Below are 22,183 nucleotides of genomic sequence, written 5' to 3' on the forward strand. Positions count from 1 at the left end.
ATATCCAACCTCCCTTTCCTCTCCAAGATCCTTGAGAAAGCAGTCGCCAACCAGCTATGTGACTTTCTTCATAAAAATAGTTTATATGAGGATTTTCAATCAGGTTTTAGAGCACATCATAGCACAGAGACGGCACTGGTGAAAGTTACAAATGACCTCCTAATCGCTTCTGACAAAGGACTTGTCTCTGTCCTGGTCTTACTAGATCTTAGTGCTGCATTTGATACCATTGATCATCACATTCTACTACAGAGACTGGAACACTTAATTGGCATTAAAGGACCCGCATTAAACTGGTTTAAGTCCTATTTATCGGATCGATTTCAGTTTGTACATGTTAATGATGAGTCATCCCTGTATACCAAGGTTAGTCATGGTGTTCCTCAAGGCTCCGTGCTTGGACCCATACTATTCACCTTATATATGCTCCCTCTAGGAAATATAATTCGGAAACACTCCATAAACTTTCATTGTTATGCAGATGATACACAGTTATACCTATCAATAAAGCCAAATGAAACTAATCAGCTTACTAAACTCCATGCATGTCTCAAGGACATTAAGACCTGGATGACCTGCAATTTTCTGCTGTTAAACTCAGATAAAACCGAAGTTATAGTACTTGGTCCTAAACACCTTAGAGATGCATTATCTAATGATATAGCGAGTTTGGATGGCACTAACTTGGCCTCCAGCACCACCGTCAGGAATCTGGGAGTTATCTTTGATCAAGATATGTCCTTCAACTCCCACATAAAACAAATTTCAAGGTCTGCATTTTTTCATCTACGTAACATTGCAAAAATCAGGCCCATCCTGTCTCAAAAAGACGCAGAAAAGCTAGTCCATGCATTTGTTACTTCCAGACTGGACTATTGTAATTCTCTATTATCAGGCTGCCCTAACAAGTCTCTAAAGAGGCTCCAGCTGGTCCAGAATGCTGCAGCACGTGTACTGACAGGAACTAAGAAAAGAGATCATATTACTCCTGTACTGGCCTCTCTGCACTGGCTCCCTGTAAAATCAAGAATAGAGTTTAAAATCCTTCTCCTCACTTACAAAGCTGTTAATGGTCAGGCACCATCATATCTCCAGGAGCTCATATTACCCTATCACCCAACTAGAGCATTACGCTCCCAGAACGCAGGATTACTTGTAGTTCCTACAGTCTCCAAAAGTAGAATGGGAGCCAGAGCCTTCAGTTATCAAGCTCCTCTTCTGTGGAACCATCTTCCTGTTTTGGTCCGGGAGGCGGACACCCTCTCTACCTTTAAGAGTAGACTTAAGACCTTCCTCTTCGATAGAGCTTATAGTTAGGGCTGGTCCAGGACAGGCCCAGGCCTGTCCTGGACCAGCTCTTAGTTATGCTGCTATAGGCCCAGTCCGGGGGACAATGACACACTGAGCTTCTCTCTCCTCCCCTCTCCTCTCCTCTCCATCTGTATACATTATGCCTGTATACATGCCCCATCTCTGCATGTCACTGACTTGCTTCTTCCCCGGAGTCCTTGTGCTTTCTAGTCCTACAGGCTCCCTTGGATCCTGGCCGCGCCCGGGTCGTGGATCGTGGATGCGCCCACTGCTATGGCCCTGCCTGATCGTGGATGCGCCCACTGCTATGGCCCTGCCTGATCGTGGATGCGCCCACTGCTATGGCCCTGCCTGATCGTGGATGCGCCTACTGCTATGGCCCTGCCTGATCGTGGATGCACCTACTGCCATGACCCTGCCTGACACCCACCACTACTGTCGCTAATATTAGTCACATCTCTGTTACATACGTTCCACTACTATTATCGTACTGCATTGCTACATACCATCCTTACCATTGATCATTACTACTGTTATCACTAGTAATCACATTTCCATGTGCATTTCATCATTATTGCTGTAATACATCTTTGTGTACTTTCACTCCTGTCAACCATCGCTTATAATTGGATACATTGTGATCTCGTTGATCTGCTCTGTACATGCGACATCTATTGCACGTCTGTCCGTCCTGGGAGAGGGATCCCTCCTCTGTGGCTCTCCCTGAGGTTTCTTCCGCATTTTTTCCCTGTTAAAAGGGCTTTTTTTGGGGCAAGTTTTTCCTCACTCGAATCGAGGGTCGAAGGACAGAGGGTGTCGTCTCTGTACAGATTGTAAAGCCCTCTGAGGCAAACTGTGATTTGTGAATTTGGGCTATACAAATAAAATTTGATTTGATTTGATTTGATTTGATTCCTGGATGGGGACAGTTTAAACACAATCTTCTTCTTCTTCTTCTTCTTCTTCTTCTTCTTCTTCTTCTTCGGTGTTTAGCGGCAGTTGGGCCCTTCATGGCGCATCACCGCCTCCTCTCGTCCATCACCGGATGAAAAAAATAAAACCTGCCGGTCGTGTTTGGAAACGTGACGTCACGCCGCAGTGTGTTCTGGGAGTTCAGCCATTACTGTTGGCAGCAGTTTGTTGTTGTGCAGCTCCGTCACTCAGCTGTTCGCAGCGTGTCTTCGTCTCTCAGACACGATGGGAGGGAGAAACTGCTGCGTCAGGAGCTGCCGCCGCAGGTCTCACGACCGCCACGGGAGGAAGCTCCCGAACGGACTCACCTTCCACTGTTTCCCGGCCTGGAGGAGGAACGAGGGGAGCCAGACGGCGGAGCTGACGAGGAGGAGGAGGGAGGCCTGGGTGGCTGCCGTCGGCCGCAGCGACATCACGTTCAACCACATCCCCACCTCCATGAGAGTGTGCTCCAGACACTTCCCCTCCGGTGAGACTGAACCACGCGGGAAACCTAAAACCTTGTTTTTCACTGGCTGATAGAACAACCGTGTAAGTGCAGCTAGCTAAAACACACATAGCAGGTCACCGTGGCTAACGGAAGGGTCGGTTTGTAGTTTGTGACAACAGGTGAGGTGTTCCTATTAATATGTCCAGTAATCTCCACAGATGAACTCTGTGATGTTTGAAGGTAAATTAAACGTGTAGCAGTAAAAAGCTAATGCTGGGCTACAAACAGACGACATCACGGTCACATGACTTCAACGTCTCCACCACTGAGCGTCTTACTGCACAATTACTATCCAGGTTTCTATAAACTGATCAATGCACAAGTTGTAAAGTCAGAGTGAGAACAGTGTGTAACTAAAGTGGGCCTGTAAAGACGGACTAGTGAGGAGACGAGTCTCCGTGTTCGCTGTGAGGACGTTTAATGTCCCCGACAACCTCTGTAGTCTCATTCAGACACTTGTTAGCAACCGCTAACAGTTTTTAACACATGAAGAGCTTCATAATTAAACTGTGGACATTTAATTTCCGGTTCGAGGACTACAGACTTCACTGTGTTTTGATAATATTCTGCTTTCCTCTCTTTTACATCATTGCAGACTGAGTATGTTTGACATTCGGACTGTTGGTCGGACAAAACAAGACCTTTTAAAATGTCACCTGTGACTCTGTTTCTTTTTTTGTACATTAAACGATTAATTTCCGTTTTTTCTTAATCTTTGATGAAGGCAGTGTCTGAGATTAACACCTGTTGTGTTCACAGGTAAACCAGCCTATGAGATGTTGGAGTCGGATCCAGACTGGGTGCCATCACTGCTGATGGGTCACAGTGAAGGAAACCGCAGATATGCAGAGCGCCTCCTCCCGTCTGAGCAGTCAGCGAGACAGAGGAAGAAACGACGATGGACCGCAGAGACGAGAGCGTCATGTGTGTCCGCACGTCCTCTGAGAGCATCGGAGGCAGCAGCAGGAGGTGAGACGGACTTTAGTCTGTGATGAAAGTAGAGATGGGACCGATCTGATCAGATATCAGTATCGAGTTGTAATCCTGACATGACTGACTGATCAGATATCGTACTAATGTCATTGATCCACTGTCTGATCCAGACTCCTTAGTCTGATGTGTTTGTGTCCTCCTGCTGCAACAATGAGTGATGATGAGTCTGTGAGCAGTTCAGGAGGCTTAAATAAGAGGAAAATGCCTTTTCTCGACTGAATTGGAAGGAAATATACAAATATGTTGTGTTGCAGGGCCAGCGAGGCGAGCTGTTCCTCCCTGGAGAGACGTTAAGTCTCTGCTGCAGTCAGTTCTTCAGCGTCAAACAGGCATCAACAAGACGCCTGGAGACCGGACACACAAACCTCCTGCTGCTGTGAAGACGGACCTCAGCTTCAGAGTGAGACTGAAACAAACGCTTTCACCTTAAACACCAGTTCTCTGTGGTTGAAATTGACATGTTTGACTCAAACACTACGATGCACCAACGGGTTGAATATTCGTTTCAGGATTTCTTCAGAGACGCTCTCGAGGCTTCTCTGGATGCCTCCAGCAGGTCCAGGGCCCTTTCAGCCCAACAGACCTCCGTCACCGAGGAGTATAAAGTGGAGCTAAACTTTAAACTTCCACCTCTGACGAAGGAGAATCAGCCGAGTGAAGAGTCCCCGTCTTCCTCCTCCTGTGTGAACTGTGTCAGACTGCAGAGGAGGATCATGGAGCTGCAGGAGAAGCTGTCACGTCTCCCAGGAGAAGAGGAGGACACGGAGGGCTCACCTGTCTTCAACCAGACTCCACTCCAACCACCAGACCACGACCTGCAGAGTCCTGAGAGAGTCCACATGGAGCTGGAAGAGCCTGGATGTGAGTTTCAGGACATTAAAGATGAAAAAATTAAAGAGTCTCAAGATCCCAGTCAGACGGTGTTATTGCTTTATTGTCAAGTCTGTCTGTTTGATTATTTTACTGAGAAAATGAGTTCAGTCAGTCGGGCTGACGATGTCGGTTCTACAAACCTTCAGGTCTTGTTTACATGTAAACAGATATTTTACGAAACAGATATTTTCCCTCTTCGTACACAAAAACGATTCCAAACACTCGAACAAGCACGCCAGGCCAGCAGGTGGCGATAGAGTCGACAACACCATACGTCAAACACCAGAGAAGAACACTTTGAGCACTCACAGCAAACTTCTTTTCTTTGGTGGTAGTAAAATCTCAAACATAGAAAATAGTGACCAATTATTTATTTATGGTTGTTGGACTCATATTTATTAACACCTCTCTCGCACACGGGCCGGCAGTGCTAACCACATGTCAACCAACCAGTAGTCCACCATATGTGTTGTTGTTGTTGTTCAGCCACATGCATGTTACACAAAACAACAGCGGGCATGTGTGAATTGAGGTGACGATGTCATCGTTTCCCAAACACTCGTTTTCCATCCACACGGATACACAGAAACCAGATGTTTGAAGAAACTGCACCTCGGAAGGATTTTTCAGAAATCTGTTCTTAGTTTGTGTGAGGACGAGGAATTAAAATGCTAATACAACAGTTAATGTGGGTTGTAACATATTGTAGTCACATTCTTATGATCTAACTTCTACCATCAGAAACAGTTCTGTTCTGCTCTGATGAAGGTGCCGCCACAGGTTAAAAGTCTGCATGTCTTCACAGGGATGGAGCCTCTCTCACCTCCTCAGTGCGTCCTCCATGCAGTCGATCAGGGCGAAGACTTGGCCGTCAAGTCAACTTGCAGCAGCCCGGCTGCTCAGGAAGACTCACCCAAGCATAAGCTTCGCCGGCCTCCTCGCTTCAGGAAATCCTGGCTGAAAATGTTCTGGTTCCTTCACTATTCGACGGCCCTCGATCAGATGTGGTGTCACGTGTGCCGCCTCCACGCAGACAAGACGCATCAGAACCTGAATTTAATCACAGGCTCCCAGACGTTTAAGCTCGATAGCATCAAGAAACACAGCAAGAGTAAATACCATAAAGAAAATGTTGAGCGCCACATGATGCAGGTGTGTAACCAGAAGCTGTGAGGCCTCACACTTCCATCCTTCAGAACACAGAACCCAGTGTCTGATCACAGACAAGTTCAGATACCTCGGTACAAAAGTCTTAAAGTAAATCTCCTCCAGCTGAACACAACACGTCTCATCAGCCTATCAGATGCTTCCTCCAGTGACCCACAGATCGTTCGCCTCCGTCATCAGGGAGGATGATTCAATCCTGAAGATCAACGAAGAACATTGTGTTGTTTTTCTTCCCGTTTTAGTTCAAAACATTCAAAAAATGAGCGAACGCTATGAACAGAGTGAAGAAACAACCGTGTGGACGTCCTGTCAGAGTCTCTGTTAGTGGAGGCAGAGTGTGTCTTCTGTATTTACACTGTTGAATGAGTCCGTGTCCACTTTATTAGGTGCAGCTACAACAGTCAGCTGTTAGTGGAAGAGTTGTATTCATGGTATCAACAAACAAGTCTGAGAAAGTGTGTAACTGTCAGTGAATGTGTCCTTTAATGTCTCTGTTAAAAATCTCTTCTTGCCTCGTGCTGTCACTGATGTCATGTGCAAATATTATATTTATATTTTATTTTTGTTAACGTGACGGGTGAAATGCATTGAATGTATGAAAATAACATTCCTGTGTTTTAAATATGTTATCTTGTCTTTTTTTTAATCAGACATTGAATAGATAATAGAAAACCTCCAGGGCCAAACACTTTATTATTAACAGTCTGGATCGTTACTGTCATTTCTGTCAGCGGCAGAAGTTTCTAGCTAATAAAATGTAAAAGATGAAATAATAAAGAATATTCTAACACGGCCGGAGAGAATCAGCTCCTGTCACAGTCTGAGCTTTTACAACACGAGGCTACAACTTAAACATGTAGATGTTCTGCTCCTTCACTCTCTTTAGAGGCAAATGTTATTTTTACTCCTCTACATTTGTTCGATAACTTAAGTTACTTGTTACTTTACAGATTACATTTTTAAATTAATGTAGTTAATTGTCAATCAGATTTAAAAAAAAACACTGATTTTGATCATCAGAAAATATCTATGATCTTTTACTTTTGATACTTTTGTAATATTTTAACACGATATCTGCTCTTTTACTCGAGTATGAATACTTTCTACACACTGAAGTTCTGGACGCAGGACCGGACTTTTGCAGTTTATAATATAATAATATAATCAGTATAAGGTTTGTGAACAGTTACTGCCACTCCACTACTCTTTGGAGGAAAATATTGTATTGTTACTTGTTTGATAACTTTAGTTACTAGTTACTTTACAGATTACATGCTGCATCAGAGCCATGTTGGTACCTTCGTAATATTTTAGCAGGATATCTTTACTTTACTCGAGTATGAACACTGTGCGGAGCAGGCTGCAGGACTGTGTGTCTGTAATAATATATATAACGTGTCTGGACCCAAACAGTCGGAACCAGCTGGTTCCTGTCGGACTCAGCTCTGGACTCAAATTCACGCTGTTAACTTTAATTTCTGCGGATTCGCTTTCTTCCGTCCTCCATGTCATTTCCTGTGATAAAAAATGGTGGTCCAGGCTCGAGGAGGCGACTGAGTCGCTGCAAAAATTAACGGGAAACTTTGAGTCTGCGGTCCGCGGCGGAGCCAGCGGCCGGGTCGGTGCTCGGCGGCCCGGGGGGCTGCACGGTCCGGCTTCACCCGGGAGAGAGGGTCCGTGTCCCCGCCGCGTCTCTGCACAAGGTGGGTCTGTCAGTAGCCACTGTGGCCAGCGAAAATGGCTTCCGAAAACAGCAGGCAGATTGCCAGTTGTCTGCAGACCGAGAGCGAGCAGGGAAAGCGTGGCGCAGATTAAAACTCAGCGATAGTCCGCCTCCAGCGCTGATCTCCCGGATTAACCGATGACGCGGACACTAGAAGTTAAAGACAACTTTAGTTTGTTGTCCAGTGAGAGACTGAAGACAGACGAGTTTCATCCTCTGGTGGAACAAACACATGAAGACAGTCAGAGGCCTGAACGTCTCACAGACTGACAGACACCCTGAACGTCTCACAGACAGACTGACACCCTGAACGTCTCACAGACAGACTGACACCCTGAACGTCTCACAGACAGACAGACTGACAGACACCCTGAACGTCTCACAGACAGACTGACACCCTGAACGTCTCACAGACAGACTGACAGACACCCTGAACGTCTCACAGACTGACATCATGTTAATGGATCAGAGCTGAAACTGGACCTGTTTTCACTGCTGCTCCAATAAAACAAGAAATGAGAACATCACCTGGTTTCACTGGTTTTCACTAGTTTAACATATTTTGGAGACAAATCCAGAAATGAAGAAAATATTGTGCTGATGAATGAGAAGAAGTGTTGACGTCAGCTGAGACGAAGAGTAAAAGTGACTTTAACAAAGTAAAGCAGAGCCGAGTCTCATGAAGATGTTCATCACCTGCTGGTCCATCACAGACCATCACAGACCTGCTGGTCCATCACAGACCTGCTGATGCACCACAGACCTGCTGGTCCATCACAGACCTGCTGGTCCATCACAGAACATCACAGACCTGCTGGTCCACCACAGACCTGCTGGTCCATCACAGACCATCACAGACCTGCTGGTCCATCACAGACCTGCTGATGCACCACAGACCTGCTGGTCCATCACAGACCATCACAGACCTGCTGATGCATCACAGACCTGCTGGTCCATCACAGACCATCACAGACCTGCTGGTCCATCACAGACCTGCTGGTCCATCACAGACGGGACTCTTCACTGACACCAGGACTTTATCTTAAATACTTTTTATACCTTTAAATAATTAATATTTACTTGTACCAGAATATTTAAGAGTATTTTTACTCAAGTAATTATCTGTTAGTATTTGCTAATTACTCTTCGTCATCGGATCCATTTAAGATAAAGATATGATATAAATCATGATGTTCTGGACTGAAGCCAGGAGCTCAGACGCTGAGAAGAAGTCATGTGACCACGTTTGATCAGCATCGATCAACACGCAGATCCATCAGTACTGACACTGATCTGAGATCTGATGTGTCCACTGTGAGGCAGGTTATACACACACTGTGTGTTACTGCAGTAACACACTGTGTTGTCGTCGTCCTGCAGTAACACACTGTGTGTCGTCCTGCAGTAACAGACTGTGTGTTGTCGACCTCCAGTAACAGACTGTGTGTTGTCGTCCTGCAGTAACACACTGTGTGTCGTCCTGCAGTAACACTGTGTCGTCGTCCTGCAGTAACACACTGTGTGTCGTCCTGCAGTAACACACTGTGTGGTGTCGTCCTGCAGTAACACACTGTGTGTTGTCGTCCTGCAGTAACACACTGTGTGTCGTCCTGCAGTAACAGACTGTGTGTTGTCGTCCTGCAGTAACAGACTGTGTGTTGTTGTCCTGCAGTAACACACTGTGTGTCGTCCTGCAGTAACACACAGTGTGTTACTGCAGTAACACACTGTGTTGTCGTCCTGCAGTAACACACTGTGTGTTGTCGTCCTGCAGTAACACACTGTGTGTTGTCGTCCTGCAGTAACAGACTGTGTGTTGTCGACCTCCAGTAACACACTGTGTGTTGTCGTCCTGCAGTAACACACTGTGTGTTGTCGTCCTGCAGTAACACACTGTGTGTTGTTGTCCTGCAGTAACACACTGTGTGTCGTCCTGCAGTAACACACTGTGTGTTGTCGTCCTGCAGTAACAGACTGTGTGTTGTCGACCTCCAGTAACAGACTGTGTGTTGTCGTCCTGCAGTAACACACTGTGTGTTGTCGTCCTGCAGTAACACACTGTGTGTTGTCGTCCTGCAGTAACAGACTGTGTGTTGTTGTCCTGCAGTAACACACTGTGTGTCGTCCTGCAGTAACACACTGTGTGTTGTCGTCCTGCAGTAACAGACTGTGTGTTGTCGACCTCCAGTAACAGACTGTGTGTTGTCGTCCTGCAGTAACACACTGTGTGTCGTCCTGCAGTAACACACTGTGTCGTCGTCCTGCAGTAACACACTGTGTGTCGTCCTGCAGTAACACACTGTGTGGTGTCGTCCTGCAGTAACACACTGTGTGTTGTCGTCCTGCAGTAACACACTGTGTGTTGTCGTCCTGCAGTAACACACTGTGTGTTGTCGTCCTGCAGTAACACACTGTGTGTCGTCCTGCAGTAACAGACTGTGTGTTGTCGTCCTGCAGTAACAGACTGTGTGTTGTTGTCCTGCAGTAACACACTGTGTGTCGTCCTGCAGTAACACACTGTGTGTTGTTGTCCTGCAGTAACACACTGTGTGTCGTCCTGCAGTAACACACTGTGTGTTGTTGTCCTGCAGTAACAGACTGTGTGTTGTCGTCCTGCAGTAACAGACTGTGTGTTGTCGTCCTGCAGTAACACACTGTGTGTCGTCCTGCAGCAACACACTGTGTGTTGTCGTCCTGCAGTAACACACTGTGTGTTGTCGTCCTGCAGTAACACACTGTGTGTTGTCGTCCTGCAGTAACACACTGTGTGTCGTCCTGCAGTAACACACTGTGTGTTGTCGTCCTGCAGTAACAGACTGTGTGTTGTCGTCCTGCAGTAACAGACTGTGTGTTGTCGTCCTGCAGTAACACACTGTGTGTTGTAGTCCTGCAGTAACAGACTGTGTGTTGTCGTCCTGCAGTAACAGACTGTGTGTTGTCGTCCTGCAGTAACAGACTGTGTCGTCCTGCAGTAACACACTGTGTGTTGTCGTCCTGCAGTAACACACTGTGTTGACCTCCAGTAACAGACTGTGTGTTGTCGTCCTCCAGTAACACACTGTGTTGTCGTCCTGCAGTAACAGACTGTGTGTTGTCGTCCTGCAGTAACAGACTGTGTGTTGTCGTCCTGCAGTAACAGACTGTGTGTTGTCGTCCTGCAGTAACAGACTGTGTTGTCCTGCAGTAACAGACTGTGTGTTGTCGTCCTGCAGTAACACACTGTGTGTTGTCGTCCTGCAGTAACAGACTGTGTTGTCGTCCTGCAGTAACAGACTGTGTTGTCGTCCTGCAGTAACAGACTGTGTGTTGTCGTCCTGCAGTAACAGACTGTGTTGTCGTCCTGCAGTAACAGACTGTGTTGTCGTCCTGCAGTAACAGACTGTGTGTTGTCGTCCTGCAGAGGTTGTGAAGTGAACATGGTTCCAACATGAGCGAGCAGTCGTTGGACCTCTGGTGTAAGTTCTTCTTCACTTCTTCTCTCAGTCTCATGCTAACAGTGATGTTCGGAGCTAAATGCTAACATCTGTATGCTAACATGCTGATGCATAATGTTCACCATCTTCCTTCAGTGTATGCATGCTAACATTAGCTAATTAGCAGTTATCTCAACAAGGCTGTTCAGACGCTGTTTCCATCCGTCCTGTATATTTTCTGATCAGTACTGAAGATTTAAAAACAGAATCCTGAAACGTAACGTTGACGCTCTGTAAACACCTGATATTTGTCCTCCAGTCTGTGAGGAGTGTCAGGACTATTTCCAGAAGGAGTGTCCTACCCACGGGCCCCCGCTGTTCGTCCCTGATACACCTGCGGCCCCAGGGTTGGCCAACAGGGCGGCGCTCACTGTCCCATCAGGCCTGGAGGTCTTCACCGAGGGAGACGAGGTAGATGTTCGCTGCGTGGATCCAAACATCCCCAAGGGGGCGCTGTTCGGACCGTACGAGGGAGAGCTGGTGTCCAAAGACAAATCCTCCGGCTTCTTTTCCTGGATAGTAAGTTCAACCAGTAAAGAACGGGTCCAGACCAGTTCCAGTCACAGTTTCCAGCTGAATCTGAACAGGTCCAGTTCTGAACCAGTTTTCTGTTTGTCTGTTCCAGATCGTTGACTTTAACAACACGTATCAATCCATCGATGGCAGCGATGAGACCAAAGCCAACTGGATGAGGTAACGCTTTCCATCAAACTGTGCACTGATCATCTAGAGCCGGGGAGACAGTCGGTGCAGATCCAGACCTTCTGGAGGAATAAACACCTGGAGTCACATCAGATTCTGCTCTGATCTGGAGCTCAGAGATGACTTTTAACTTGTGTGATTAAAAAATGGAAGACCTAATTTTCCCAGTGACTTGTCATGGATTGATGTTTGTGATCTGCAGGTTTGTCCGGACTTCATCCGAGGAGAGCGACAGGAACCTGACGGCGTTTCAGCATCATAGAAACATCTACTTCAGAGTGTGTCGCACGCTGGCAGCAGGAGAGAAGCTGAGGGTGTGGTACAGCGACGACTACATCCGACAGCTTCACTGCGTCTCTCAGCGGAGCATCGACCACAACCTGGACACAGGTGAGCTGGACTCAGGTCTACTCAGGTGGGCTGGACTCAGGTCTACTCAGGTGTGCTGGACTCAGGTGTGCTGGACTCAGGTGTGCTGGACTCAGGTGTTCTGGACTCAGGTGGGCTGGACTCAGGTGGGCTGGACTCAGGTGGGCTGGACTCAGGTTAGCTATTGTTTCGTTGAGAGTGGGATGATGAGTTAGAGGTTCTTCTGACAGAGAGCAGCTCATTTAAACGAAAGAAAAACAGAAGAAATTAGAAGTAATTAATTGATTTTAACTTGTGTGATAGCGGACGATCGATGTGTCTTTTTCAGGACCGACAGAGTTTTAGAAATGAAGGAAACTGAAAACTGATATTTGGGATCGATATTCATTTACAGTAAAAGTGAAACTCTGTGTCAGTGATGAAATGAACCAAAGTACAATTTACAATACAATTGTGCAATTTAAGTGTTTTCATTTCCTGCTGCTTTATACTTCCTCACCACTACATTTATTTGATACATTTAGTTACTAGTTACTTTACAGATTCAGATTACTCTGTTTATAGGATATTAATTGTGATGTGTAACCAATCAGATAGTGTTGTGGGCGGGACGTTGTGTGAGAGGAAGCTGCATCACAGCTAAAGTAGCACATTTTTAAATTAGTTTATTAATCAACAATCTGACATCAAATCACCGACACTGATAACAGCGGCAACTAATACCCCTATTATTATTATCATTATTATTATTATTATTATTATCATTATCATTATTCTTATTATTATTATTATTGTTGTTATTTAAAACACTTTGTATTGTTGTTTTTAACATACATAATATCTTTATTATGAAATGAATAACTTCACTGTTCGACTCTACGTGAGGAAAGCAGCATCTGAACCGCTGCTGGAGATCAAACTGTGAAGCTCGCTCCTGCGGCGCCTCACTGTACGGTGGAGCTTCAGGTCTGATGTCATACTGTTAAATGAATAATTATATGTCATATGTTATATTTTTGAACATGTTCCATATAATTTAAGTTCAATGTCAAGTTTCACATTGAATGTTTTTATATAATGTTGAGTCTGTTTAGATAAATAAAATAGCCAGATGATTTATTACAGCAGACACAATAACCAGTTTGTAATGCATCACTGTTATATTTAATACTTGAACAATAAACACATCAGGTTTGTGTAGAAGTCTGCATGAATTTAATTTAATCAGTTATTTAGTTTATCCACATCGACTCAGCATGAAAGAAAAACGTACTGAACCAACGTCACAGAATTAGTCACATTATTCTCTTTGATTCATCTCAACTGGGTTTGTGATTGTAACTTAGACAGAACACGACAGTAATGGAAGAAGTACTCAAATTATTTACTCAAGTGTAAAATGTACTTAGTTACTTTCCATCACTGGTTCAGGTTCAATTCCTTTTTCCGAGTTGTTCTTAATTTGGAGACCGGTGGATCTCCAGCAGGTGGCGCTGCTGTCACACTGTGTCATTAAATCAGTCCTTCAGTGTTGGAGGAAGTATTCGCCTCCTGTACTCCAGTAAAAGTACTAATACTGCACTGTGAACATACTCAGTTACAAGTTAAAGTCCTGCATTCAAATAGGTAAAAGTCTGTACAGCTGATTTAATAAGGAAAATGTACCCTTTGCCACTATATAATACATTACATCATTAGATTAATTATTATTATTGTTTTATGACATGTAATAAGAATGTGGAGACTCGTCCCTGTTTCACAATCTCATCATTCCAGTTTTGTTATTTCAGGAAAATAGTGAATTTTCTTCCTTAATGTTTTTACATATGGAGACAAATGATATGTGATAATAACATTAAGAATATTATTTACAAAACAAAATTACAACATGCTTTATAATAAAAACAAATAATTCAAGATAGACTCTAAAAACAAGCACAAAAAAAAAAAGAAATGCTGCAAGTAGCATCGAAGACAAAGGAAACTGTTTCCAGGGGACACTAAAAAGTGATGCACACGGCTGGGACATGCTTAATTTGCTTTTGACTGCTTGAAACACGGGCGTCCTGCGCTGCCGGCTGCTGCAGCCGTGGTTCAGGTGGATGACCAGCGAGAGAAACACTGATGGCGTCTCCTCCAGATGTAGAGTAGCAGAGTTTATTTCACTGAAACATGTTTTCGCTCTCTCTCCTCTGACTACAGGAAGAGTTGGATCTATCTGTGTTTTCTGAACGTGTCCGCTCTTTTCTGTTTCTCGTGACTCTTGAAGTTCTTGGAGTTCAGCTTTCTGTTGGTGCTGTTAGGAAACGATAGAAAAATGTCTACGTGCAGCGTTTCTGTGTTTCTTTGTGTTTTACTCTGAATGCTGCACACGTCGTCCAGTCAGTGAAGATTTAATTTGCTTGTGTTTTCTTGAGCCCGTCGTCACACTGACTGCATGATCAACCTTTGCTGGTAGTTCAGTTAATGAGCTGGCAGACGCAGCCCATCAGTTTGAACGTTCAGATTTATGTTTGTACATTTGTACACGATCTGCTCCGTGTGCTGACGTGTGTTTGTCATTTCACTTGACGTACAGCAGGTTCTGGGAAGCCGGCGGTCCTGCCCAACACTCAGAAGGACTTTAAGTCTCCGTGCCTGCAGTCAGCTCTTCAGGGCAAACCCAGCGAAGAGCCAGACGGCCAGCCTCCCGCCAAGAGGAAGAAGATCGACCTCATCTTCAAAGACGTCCTGGAGGCGTCTCTAGAGGACTCCAGCAAGTCCAGGTCCCAGTGCTCCCTCCCCAGTGAGTGTAAATCAGCAGCGCTCGGGTCGGGCTTTAATTCTTCTGAACGCAGCTTTAACGTTCCCAACCTGAAGGTGGAGGAGAAAGAGGAGGAGAACGAGAACAGTGAGGAACCCTCCACCTCCTTCTGCCCCAACTGTGTCAAACTGAAGAGGAGGATCCTGGAGCTGGAGGAGGAGCTGTCCCGTCTCAGAGGAGAGCAGGGGGACACCGCTGGTCCACCCATGTCTGAGCAGACCCAACTGGACCGCGCCCCGCCCCACCCTGAGCAGGGCCCCATCGAAGATTTCCACGGTATGTTCAGAAAAACTTTGGTTGGACCCAAAGTTCAGACGAGAGCTTCATTTCTGCTTCTTCTGTTGTAGGACTTCATTATGTCATCCTGTGTTTTCTCTAGTTCCTGGTCAGCTCGTCTGTGTGTAACCGTTCATTGGTTGTGTTGGCAGAAGTAACACCTGTGTAAATGACTTCTTGAATGTTTTTCTTTGCAGGGATGGAGCCTCTGACTCCCACTCAGGTGGTTCTGGATGAAGACGACCAGGATGTGGACTCAGCTGATGAGTCAATCGCTGCAGATCTTGTGATTTCTCCAGAAGACCCGTTGAAGCTTTCCACAGCAGGAGGCCGACGGATTCGTCGCTTCAAGCAGGAGTGGCTGAAAAAGTTCTGGTTTCTTCGCTACTCGCCAACCCTCAACGAGATGTGGTGCCACGTCTGCCGCCAGTACACCGTCCAGTCATCTCGAACCTCTGCCTTCATCATCGGCTCCAAGCAGTTTAAGATCCACACCATCAAGCTCCACAGCCAGAGCAACCTCCATAAGAAGTGTCTGCAGCTGTACAAGCTGCGCATGCATCCAGAAAAGACCGAGGAGATGTGCAAGAACATGATGCTGCTGTTCAACGCGGCGTACCACATGGCCCTCGAGGGACGGCCCTTCTCCGACTTCCGTCCACTGGCGGAGCTTCTGAAGAGGTGTGAGCTCAAAGTGGTGGACCAGTACATGAACGAAGGAGACTGTCAGATCCTCATCCACCACATCGCCCGCGCTGTAAAAGAAGACCTGGCTGAGAAGATGCGCCTGTCTCCCTTCCTCAGTGTCATATTGGATGCCCAAAACGATGACCTGTTCTCAGACATGGTGGCGGTGTACGTCCAGTTCATTACCAATGAGGGCTCTCCAAACACAGAGTTCCTGTCCTTGCAGAGACTGAGCATGGCCAGTGTGGATGGATATCTCCAGGCGGTGGATCGTGCCTTCGGTGTCCTGGGCCTCAGGTTTCAGGACTTGCTGGTGGTGGGTCTGGGAGTAGACGGCACCAACATCTCTTCAGGAATGAGAGCTAACCTGTACATAGCCGTACAAAAGACTTACCCTTGGATCCTCTGCTTTCCTATCATGATCCATCGGCCTCATCTGGAGGTGCTGGATGCCATCAGTGGGAAGGAGCTGTCCTGCCTGGAGGATCTGGAAAACAACCTCAAGCAGCTCCTCAGTTTCTACCGCTACTCCCCTCGCATGATGGCTGAGCTGCGGTCCACTGCTCCGACACTGTCAGAGGAGACCGAGTTCCTCGGGGATATCAGAGCCATTCGATGGATCATAGGAGAGCCAAATGTCCTGAACGCACTCATCAAAGATTACCTGGAGGTTGTCACCCATCTTAAGGAGATCAGCAGCCAGACACAGAGGGCTGACGCTGCAGCCATCGCCCTCACCCTCCTCCAGTTCCTCATGGACTATCAGTCAGTAAAGCTCATCTACTTCCTTCTGGACATCATAGCTGTTCTCTCACGGTTAGCTTTCACTTTCCAGGGAGAGTACCTGCTGGTGTCACAAGTGGAAGCCAAGATAGAGGAGGCCATTCTGGAGATCGGCCAGTTGGTGGACTCCCCCGGAGAGTATCTGCAGGAGTTTGAGGAAAATTTCCGTGAAAGTTTCAACGGTGTTGCTCTGAAGAATCTGCGCGTTGCAGAGTCCAAGTTTCAGTCCATCCGAGAAAAAATCTGCAACAGGAGCCAGGGCATCCTGTCTCAGAGGCTGGACCTGCAGAGCCGCTCTTTTGCCAAAGCCTGCAAGGTCCTTGACCTGTCCACCTGGCCGGACAACCGTGAGGACCTACAAATTTACGGAGAGGAAGAAATCCAGATTATATTCAGCCATTTGGAGTCCATCCCCTCTGGGGGTCAGGAGGGCTCCAAGGCCAGGACAGAGGCCAGGGGCAGTCTGGTGGTGGAGTGGAAGGATCTGAAAGCAGACTACTACAGTATGAATGGTTTTAAAGAGGTCATCAGTCACATCTGCAGGTACAAGCAGCGTTTTCCTCTGCTGAACCGGGTTGTGCAGGTTGTCAGAGTCCAGCCCACTTCCACGACCTGCTGTGATAAAGGCAGAAGTTCTCTACAGAAGATGTGTAAGAACAACCGTTCCCGGCTGACTCTGGAGCAGATGAACGACCTGCTGACCGTGGCGGTTAACGGACCGGCCATCTCCAGCTTTGATGGGAAGCGAGCTTTGGACAGCTGGTTCGAGGAGAAGTCCGGCAGCAGTTACTCTCTGTCAGCTGAGGTGTTGAACAGGATGTCAGCTGCTGATCCAAAGTCTGTCCTGCACAGCGTTGACGTCAACACAGAGTTCTACCCCGACATATAACAGGCCGAGAATAACACTTAACAACACACTAACACTAACACGGTGAGGCAGCATTGAACCGAACTACCAACCAGGGTACATTTACCCAAAGACACACTCCTCAGTTACCTGAGGTTGTCTCATGATATATATCCTCATATTGCATCACACAAATATCTCAACACGATTACAGATTTGTAGGATGCTGATCTTAAATATAGTTATTGTCACAATAACTTCCCCACTGTGGCAGTCTGACTGCACAACACATGCTTCAGATTGCAGCTGAGTCAGGTGTAGGTTCACTCAGACTGCAGAAAGACAGGTTAGAAAAACAGCAACAGCTGAAAGTAAAGATACTTTCATTATTTTGTTTCTGCCATTTCAAATGGCACTGAGCCTAAATATTAACATGTCCTGTATGTCTGATAAACACAGTGTTTCTCCACAGTGAAATAATCTTAAACAAAACCATGAAGACATCCCATCTATCAAAGGGGTATGATAACGGGGTACTCAACCCGTCTGATCAGGCTGTTGGGGTCATTAGACAACAATTACCCCCCTGAACAAACCTGTCTTAGATACATTCAGCTGAATGGACGGACTACAGAGCAGGCCTGTCAGGCAAAGCTCAGGGATTCAGGGGCCCCTGTGCTTCACATGCAAAGCAAACAACTACAAAGAACTTACGACACAAAACAACCACAAAGAGACGCAAAACAGCCACAAAGAGACGCAAAACAGCCACAGAGACGCAAAACAGCCACAAAGAGACACAAAACAACCACAGAGACACAAAACAGCCACAAAGAGACGCAAAACAGCCACAGAGACGCAAAACAACCACAGAGACGCAAAACAGCCACAAAGAGACACAAAACAACCACAAAGAGACACAAAACAACCACAGAGACGCAAAACAACCACAAAGAGACACAAAACAGCCACAAAGAGACGCAAAACAACCACAGAGACGCAAAACAACCACAAAGAGACGCAAAACAACCACAGAGACGCAAAACAACCACAAAGAGACACAAAACAGCCACAAAGAGACGCAAAACAGCCACTGAGACGCAAAACAGCCACAAAGAGACAAAACAACCACAGAGACGCAAAACAACCACAGAGAGGCAAAACAACCACAAAGAGACGCAAAACAGCCACAAAGACGCAAAACAACCACAAAGAGACACAAAACAGCCACAGAGACGCAAAACAACCACAAAGAGACACAAAACAGCCACAAAGAGACGCAAAACAACCACAGAGACGCAAAACAACCACAAAGAGACGCAAAACAACCACAGAGAGACGCAAAACAACCACAGAGACGCAAAACAACCACAAAGAGACACAAAACAGCCACAAAGAGACGCAAAACAACCACAGAGACGCAAAACAACCACAAAGAGACGCAAAACAGCCACAAAGAGACGCAAAACAACCACAACAACAAAGAGACACGGAGGCAAAATGAAAGATGATAAATGACAACAAGACAAAGATACCAACAGCAGCTACACACTGAGCTGGTGTGTGTGTGTGTGTGTGTGTGTGTGTGTGTGTGTGTGTGTGTGTGTGTGTGTGTGTGTGTGTGTGTGTGTGTGTGTCTGTCTGTCCAGGGGCCGCTGTGTCCTCATCCATCCATGTTCAGCTGAAATCTTCGTCTCTGACTGGATTCTTTCATTGATGAGCATTGTCACACTGAGAACCACTCAGTGGCCCCAACTCCTTATATTAATATATATATATATAATATATATATATATATATATATATAAAATAATGAGGCACTTGTTGGCAGAATAAAAGTCAGTTATTCATGAGAACAATCAGTTAGTGTCAAAGCTACAGTCTGTGCTATCGAGCCGCTCTGCTTCAGCTTATTTGCCAATGAGATATTCAGTGTAGTGCCTGACAATGAAGCTGGAGTGTGAGGATGTATAAAGGCTTTATATTTCCATTATAAGTGCAGCTGCTTCACACTGTATATATTGTACATCTGTATATATTGTAAATGCTTTTGAGCCTGTTTTTAAGGAGAGTATTTTTCTCTTGAATGTGACGATTGTGCCATAATGATCGAATGCAAGAACCGAAAGAAAAAGGTGCTATCCTGCTATGCCAGACGTATTTTGCCATATTTGTTTCGATGTTTACTGCGAGTGATAAATCTGACGTATGCTATTTTTCACTGATGCATCAGCTTCATGTTTGCGTGTTTCTAGCACAGTAACTTCAGTCTTGGCCAAAGCTCAGGCTTCAGTAATTCAAATACGTTTTAAAAACTGCATGATGATAGTAAACGGTTTCTCTTAGTGCACATTTAAGTAGTTTTTTAATCATTATTACTGTTAAGATTCTTGTATTTAAGGCTGAAATAAATGTATAATGGTGGCGATATGGTGAGCTGAGGCAGGCAGACTTTATTTTATTCTTTTAACTACGTTTTTTGTAAAATTTGCTTTGTGTCCTTACGTTAAAGGGTTAAAAAAGTCTCACGTCTGCGTGTTCACTCTGCGTTCATGTCGTGTGATTTGGACCGTAACATTATAATAAGGACAACAGTATCTCCCAATTTATAGAAAGAACTAAAGAAAATGTCAATTGAGTAAAAAACCAGTAAAACAGTTCAATAACAACACTGACAGAAAAACATCAGCTCATTTTAAGGGTCTGAGTTAAACAGGTTACACAGTAAAGTGAGCTCATTAAGGATGTTTATATAAAGTGTAATCATCATTAAACAAGTCATGGCATGAACACAGGCGGACACAGAGAGGGGCGCTGCTTAGCTTAGCTTAGCTTAACATAAAGACTGGAAGAAGGGGGACCAGCTAGCCTGACCTGCACCAAAGCTCAAAAATATGCCACCGAACACCTCCAAAGATCTTTATAACATCTGTGTGACATCTGTATCTTTATTCTGCACACAAGTGGAATTATTTACAGTTTGTGGCTTTACAGGATTTTAAAGTTTGGACAGAGCCGAGCGAGCTGTTTCCAACCCAGCGCCAGAATAAATGTTTCTGCAAATCACAGATTCGTTGAAACTTTATGTTTCTTATGTGACGTCACTGTGTTTATTCTCCGGTCAGGTTTAGGCACAAAATCCACTTGGTTGGTTTCAGAAAATATGTTTTGTCTTTAAAAACCTGCCTCTGTCTCCACAAACACGGCTGGAAAATGTCCCGACGTCTCGTTAAAAACATCCGCTGGTTTCAGGCCGACAGATGTCGAAGCTTCTCAGCTGTAACTCCCTTCACCTCCAGTACACTGTAAAAAATATCTGGTTTTTAATGGAATAATCTGTTTACTTCACAGATTTTCCCTGAGAAACACAAAAATATCAACAAAATTACAAAAATAGAATTTAATGTGAAACAACATGAAAAAACTCACTTTGAATAAACACATTTCCTTTTTCATACGTTTCTTCCCACATAAATAAATTAACAAAGTTTTGTTTTTATTGTAAATGTTTTGTCAGTTTTAATGCTGTAATAATGTTTATTAAAGTTGCTATTTGTGTCAAATAATGACGCTTTGTGATGGCGTCCGACCCGACCTACAGTCCCAAAGCATCATTTTTTGACGAGTTGGGAAAGAGACTCAAAAATCTACTTTTCTCACAAATAGCACCTTTAAATGGGATAAAAATAAGTGACCATCAAATTAAGTATTGGTTCTGTAGTCACGTGTACAAGTATTGTGTAGTTACATAGATTTGTTTGTTTCACATCATAAACTAATAACAGCACTGTTGTACAGCCTGATCATTTATATTATTACAGCATTAAACCGTAAGTTCATTGTTTTATATGTGTAAATATTAAGTAAACGTCCAACAAATAAATGAGATGGGATGTAAAATTAAAGCAAAACATTTATTTTAATTAGGTTTTTTTACCAGATGTTTTTACAGTGTCTGAAGATCAGCTGATGAACTGTGAACCTGATTGGACACATTTGATCTGCAGAAACATTAACTGCCAACATTTCATCCCAGCGACCGTCTCCCCTGCGTCCAGGCTTTATGCTAAGCTAAGCTAACTGCCTCCATACTGCGTCTCTAGCTTTCAGCAACAAGGTAAATAAATGTATTTTTAGTTTGAGTGTCTCTTCATGTTCACTGTTTGATGAGCTCTTCAGTTTCAGCCGCAGATTAAACCTTTGATTTCTTTACGTCGGTATCGTCTGCATGCTGCTGTGAAGCTGACCCAGCTGATGATGATGTGCAGCGTTTGTAAAGACACATTTCATTTCAATCCAACATCATTGGACTAAAGAATGAAAGTTTTCGTGCGACGCCTTTTACTGTTTTACCGGCCGGTCGTGTTTGGCTGATTGTAATCCGACTCCAGAGCTTTAAATTATTGATGTGAGCTGAACTGTGAGCTTCTTCACTGCTGGATGTGATTTTATGTTACAGTTGAACCAAAACATTTGTGTTGACTTGATTTCTCTGTTCACTGTTTTCTCTTTCAAATGTTTTAAAAATACACTTTAAAACACATTTTATCTGAAGTAGTTTTTTCAGCCGTCTTGAATGAATGCTGCTGGATGGTGACGCAGCAGCGAGCAGCTCATCATCCTTCACTTTACTTTCAAATATTAATATCTCACATCACATGTTGTAAAACTATATTAACACTTATTGTAAACCTTCAGCAACAACTATTTAAAT

General features: G+C 44.9%; 2 protein-coding genes across 5 annotated transcripts; both read left to right on the forward strand.

Moving 5' to 3' along the window:
* The first annotated feature begins 2,393 nt into the window (after window positions 1-2,393).
* LOC311263493 (uncharacterized protein) lies at window positions 2,394-6,431 on the forward strand. Of its 2 annotated transcripts, none has more exons than XM_084363588.1 (5): window positions 2,394-2,752; window positions 3,533-3,742; window positions 4,021-4,166; window positions 4,276-4,627; window positions 5,445-6,431. In XM_084363588.1, the coding sequence occupies exons 1-5, from the start codon at window positions 2,509-2,511 to the stop codon at window positions 5,810-5,812; spliced, it is 1,320 nt and encodes a 439-aa protein (XP_084219714.1). In that variant the 5' UTR covers window positions 2,394-2,508; the 3' UTR covers window positions 5,813-6,431. The 2 variants fall into 2 exon arrangements, with proteins under 2 accessions (XP_084219714.1, XP_084219715.1); XM_084363589.1 differs by having other exon boundaries at window positions 2,660-2,814.
* A 92-nt stretch (window positions 6,432-6,523) lies between these two features.
* Window positions 6,524-19,905, forward strand: prdm11 (PR domain containing 11). 3 transcript variants are annotated; one of them, XM_084363569.1, is made up of 7 exons: window positions 7,388-7,509; window positions 10,930-10,984; window positions 11,262-11,521; window positions 11,628-11,695; window positions 11,907-12,094; window positions 14,652-15,152; window positions 15,350-19,905. In XM_084363569.1, the coding sequence occupies exons 2-7, from the start codon at window positions 10,957-10,959 to the stop codon at window positions 17,509-17,511; spliced, it is 3,207 nt and encodes a 1,068-aa protein (XP_084219695.1). In that variant the 5' UTR covers window positions 7,388-7,509; window positions 10,930-10,956; the 3' UTR covers window positions 17,512-19,905. The 3 variants fall into 3 exon arrangements, with proteins under 3 accessions (XP_084219694.1, XP_084219695.1, XP_084219696.1); XM_084363570.1 differs by having other exon boundaries at window positions 7,452-7,509; window positions 10,902-10,984; XM_084363568.1 differs by lacking the exon at window positions 10,930-10,984 and having other exon boundaries at window positions 6,524-7,509.
* The last annotated feature ends 2,278 nt before the right edge of the window (window positions 19,906-22,183 follow it).

Source organism: Pagrus pagrus (assembly GCF_965226575.1).
Source record: "Pagrus pagrus genome assembly, chromosome: 10".
Classification (NCBI taxonomy): domain Eukaryota; kingdom Metazoa; phylum Chordata; class Actinopteri; order Spariformes; family Sparidae; genus Pagrus; species Pagrus pagrus.

What these genes read in the sequence shown, in the direction of transcription:
- LOC311263493 (XM_084363588.1), top strand. Translation starts at nt 2,509, where the DNA reads ATGGGAGGGAGAAACTGCTGCGTCAGGAGCTGCCGCCGCAGGTCTCAC. An exon ending in CTCCAGACACTTCCCCTCCG is followed by an intron (nt 2,753 to 3,532) that starts GTGAGACTGAAC and finishes TTGTGTTCACAG; the next exon opens with GTAAACCAGCCTATGAGATG. An exon ending in AGACGGACCTCAGCTTCAGA is followed by an intron (nt 4,167 to 4,275) that starts GTGAGACTGAAA and finishes TATTCGTTTCAG; the next exon opens with GATTTCTTCAGAGACGCTCT.
- prdm11 (XM_084363568.1), top strand. Translation starts at nt 7,146, where the DNA reads ATGAACACTGTGCGGAGCAGGCTGCAGGACTGTGTGTCTGTAATAATA. An exon ending in CCGCCGCGTCTCTGCACAAG is followed by an intron (nt 7,510 to 11,261) that starts GTGGGTCTGTCA and finishes TTTGTCCTCCAG; the next exon opens with TCTGTGAGGAGTGTCAGGAC. An exon ending in CCGGCTTCTTTTCCTGGATA is followed by an intron (nt 11,522 to 11,627) that starts GTAAGTTCAACC and finishes TGTCTGTTCCAG; the next exon opens with ATCGTTGACTTTAACAACAC.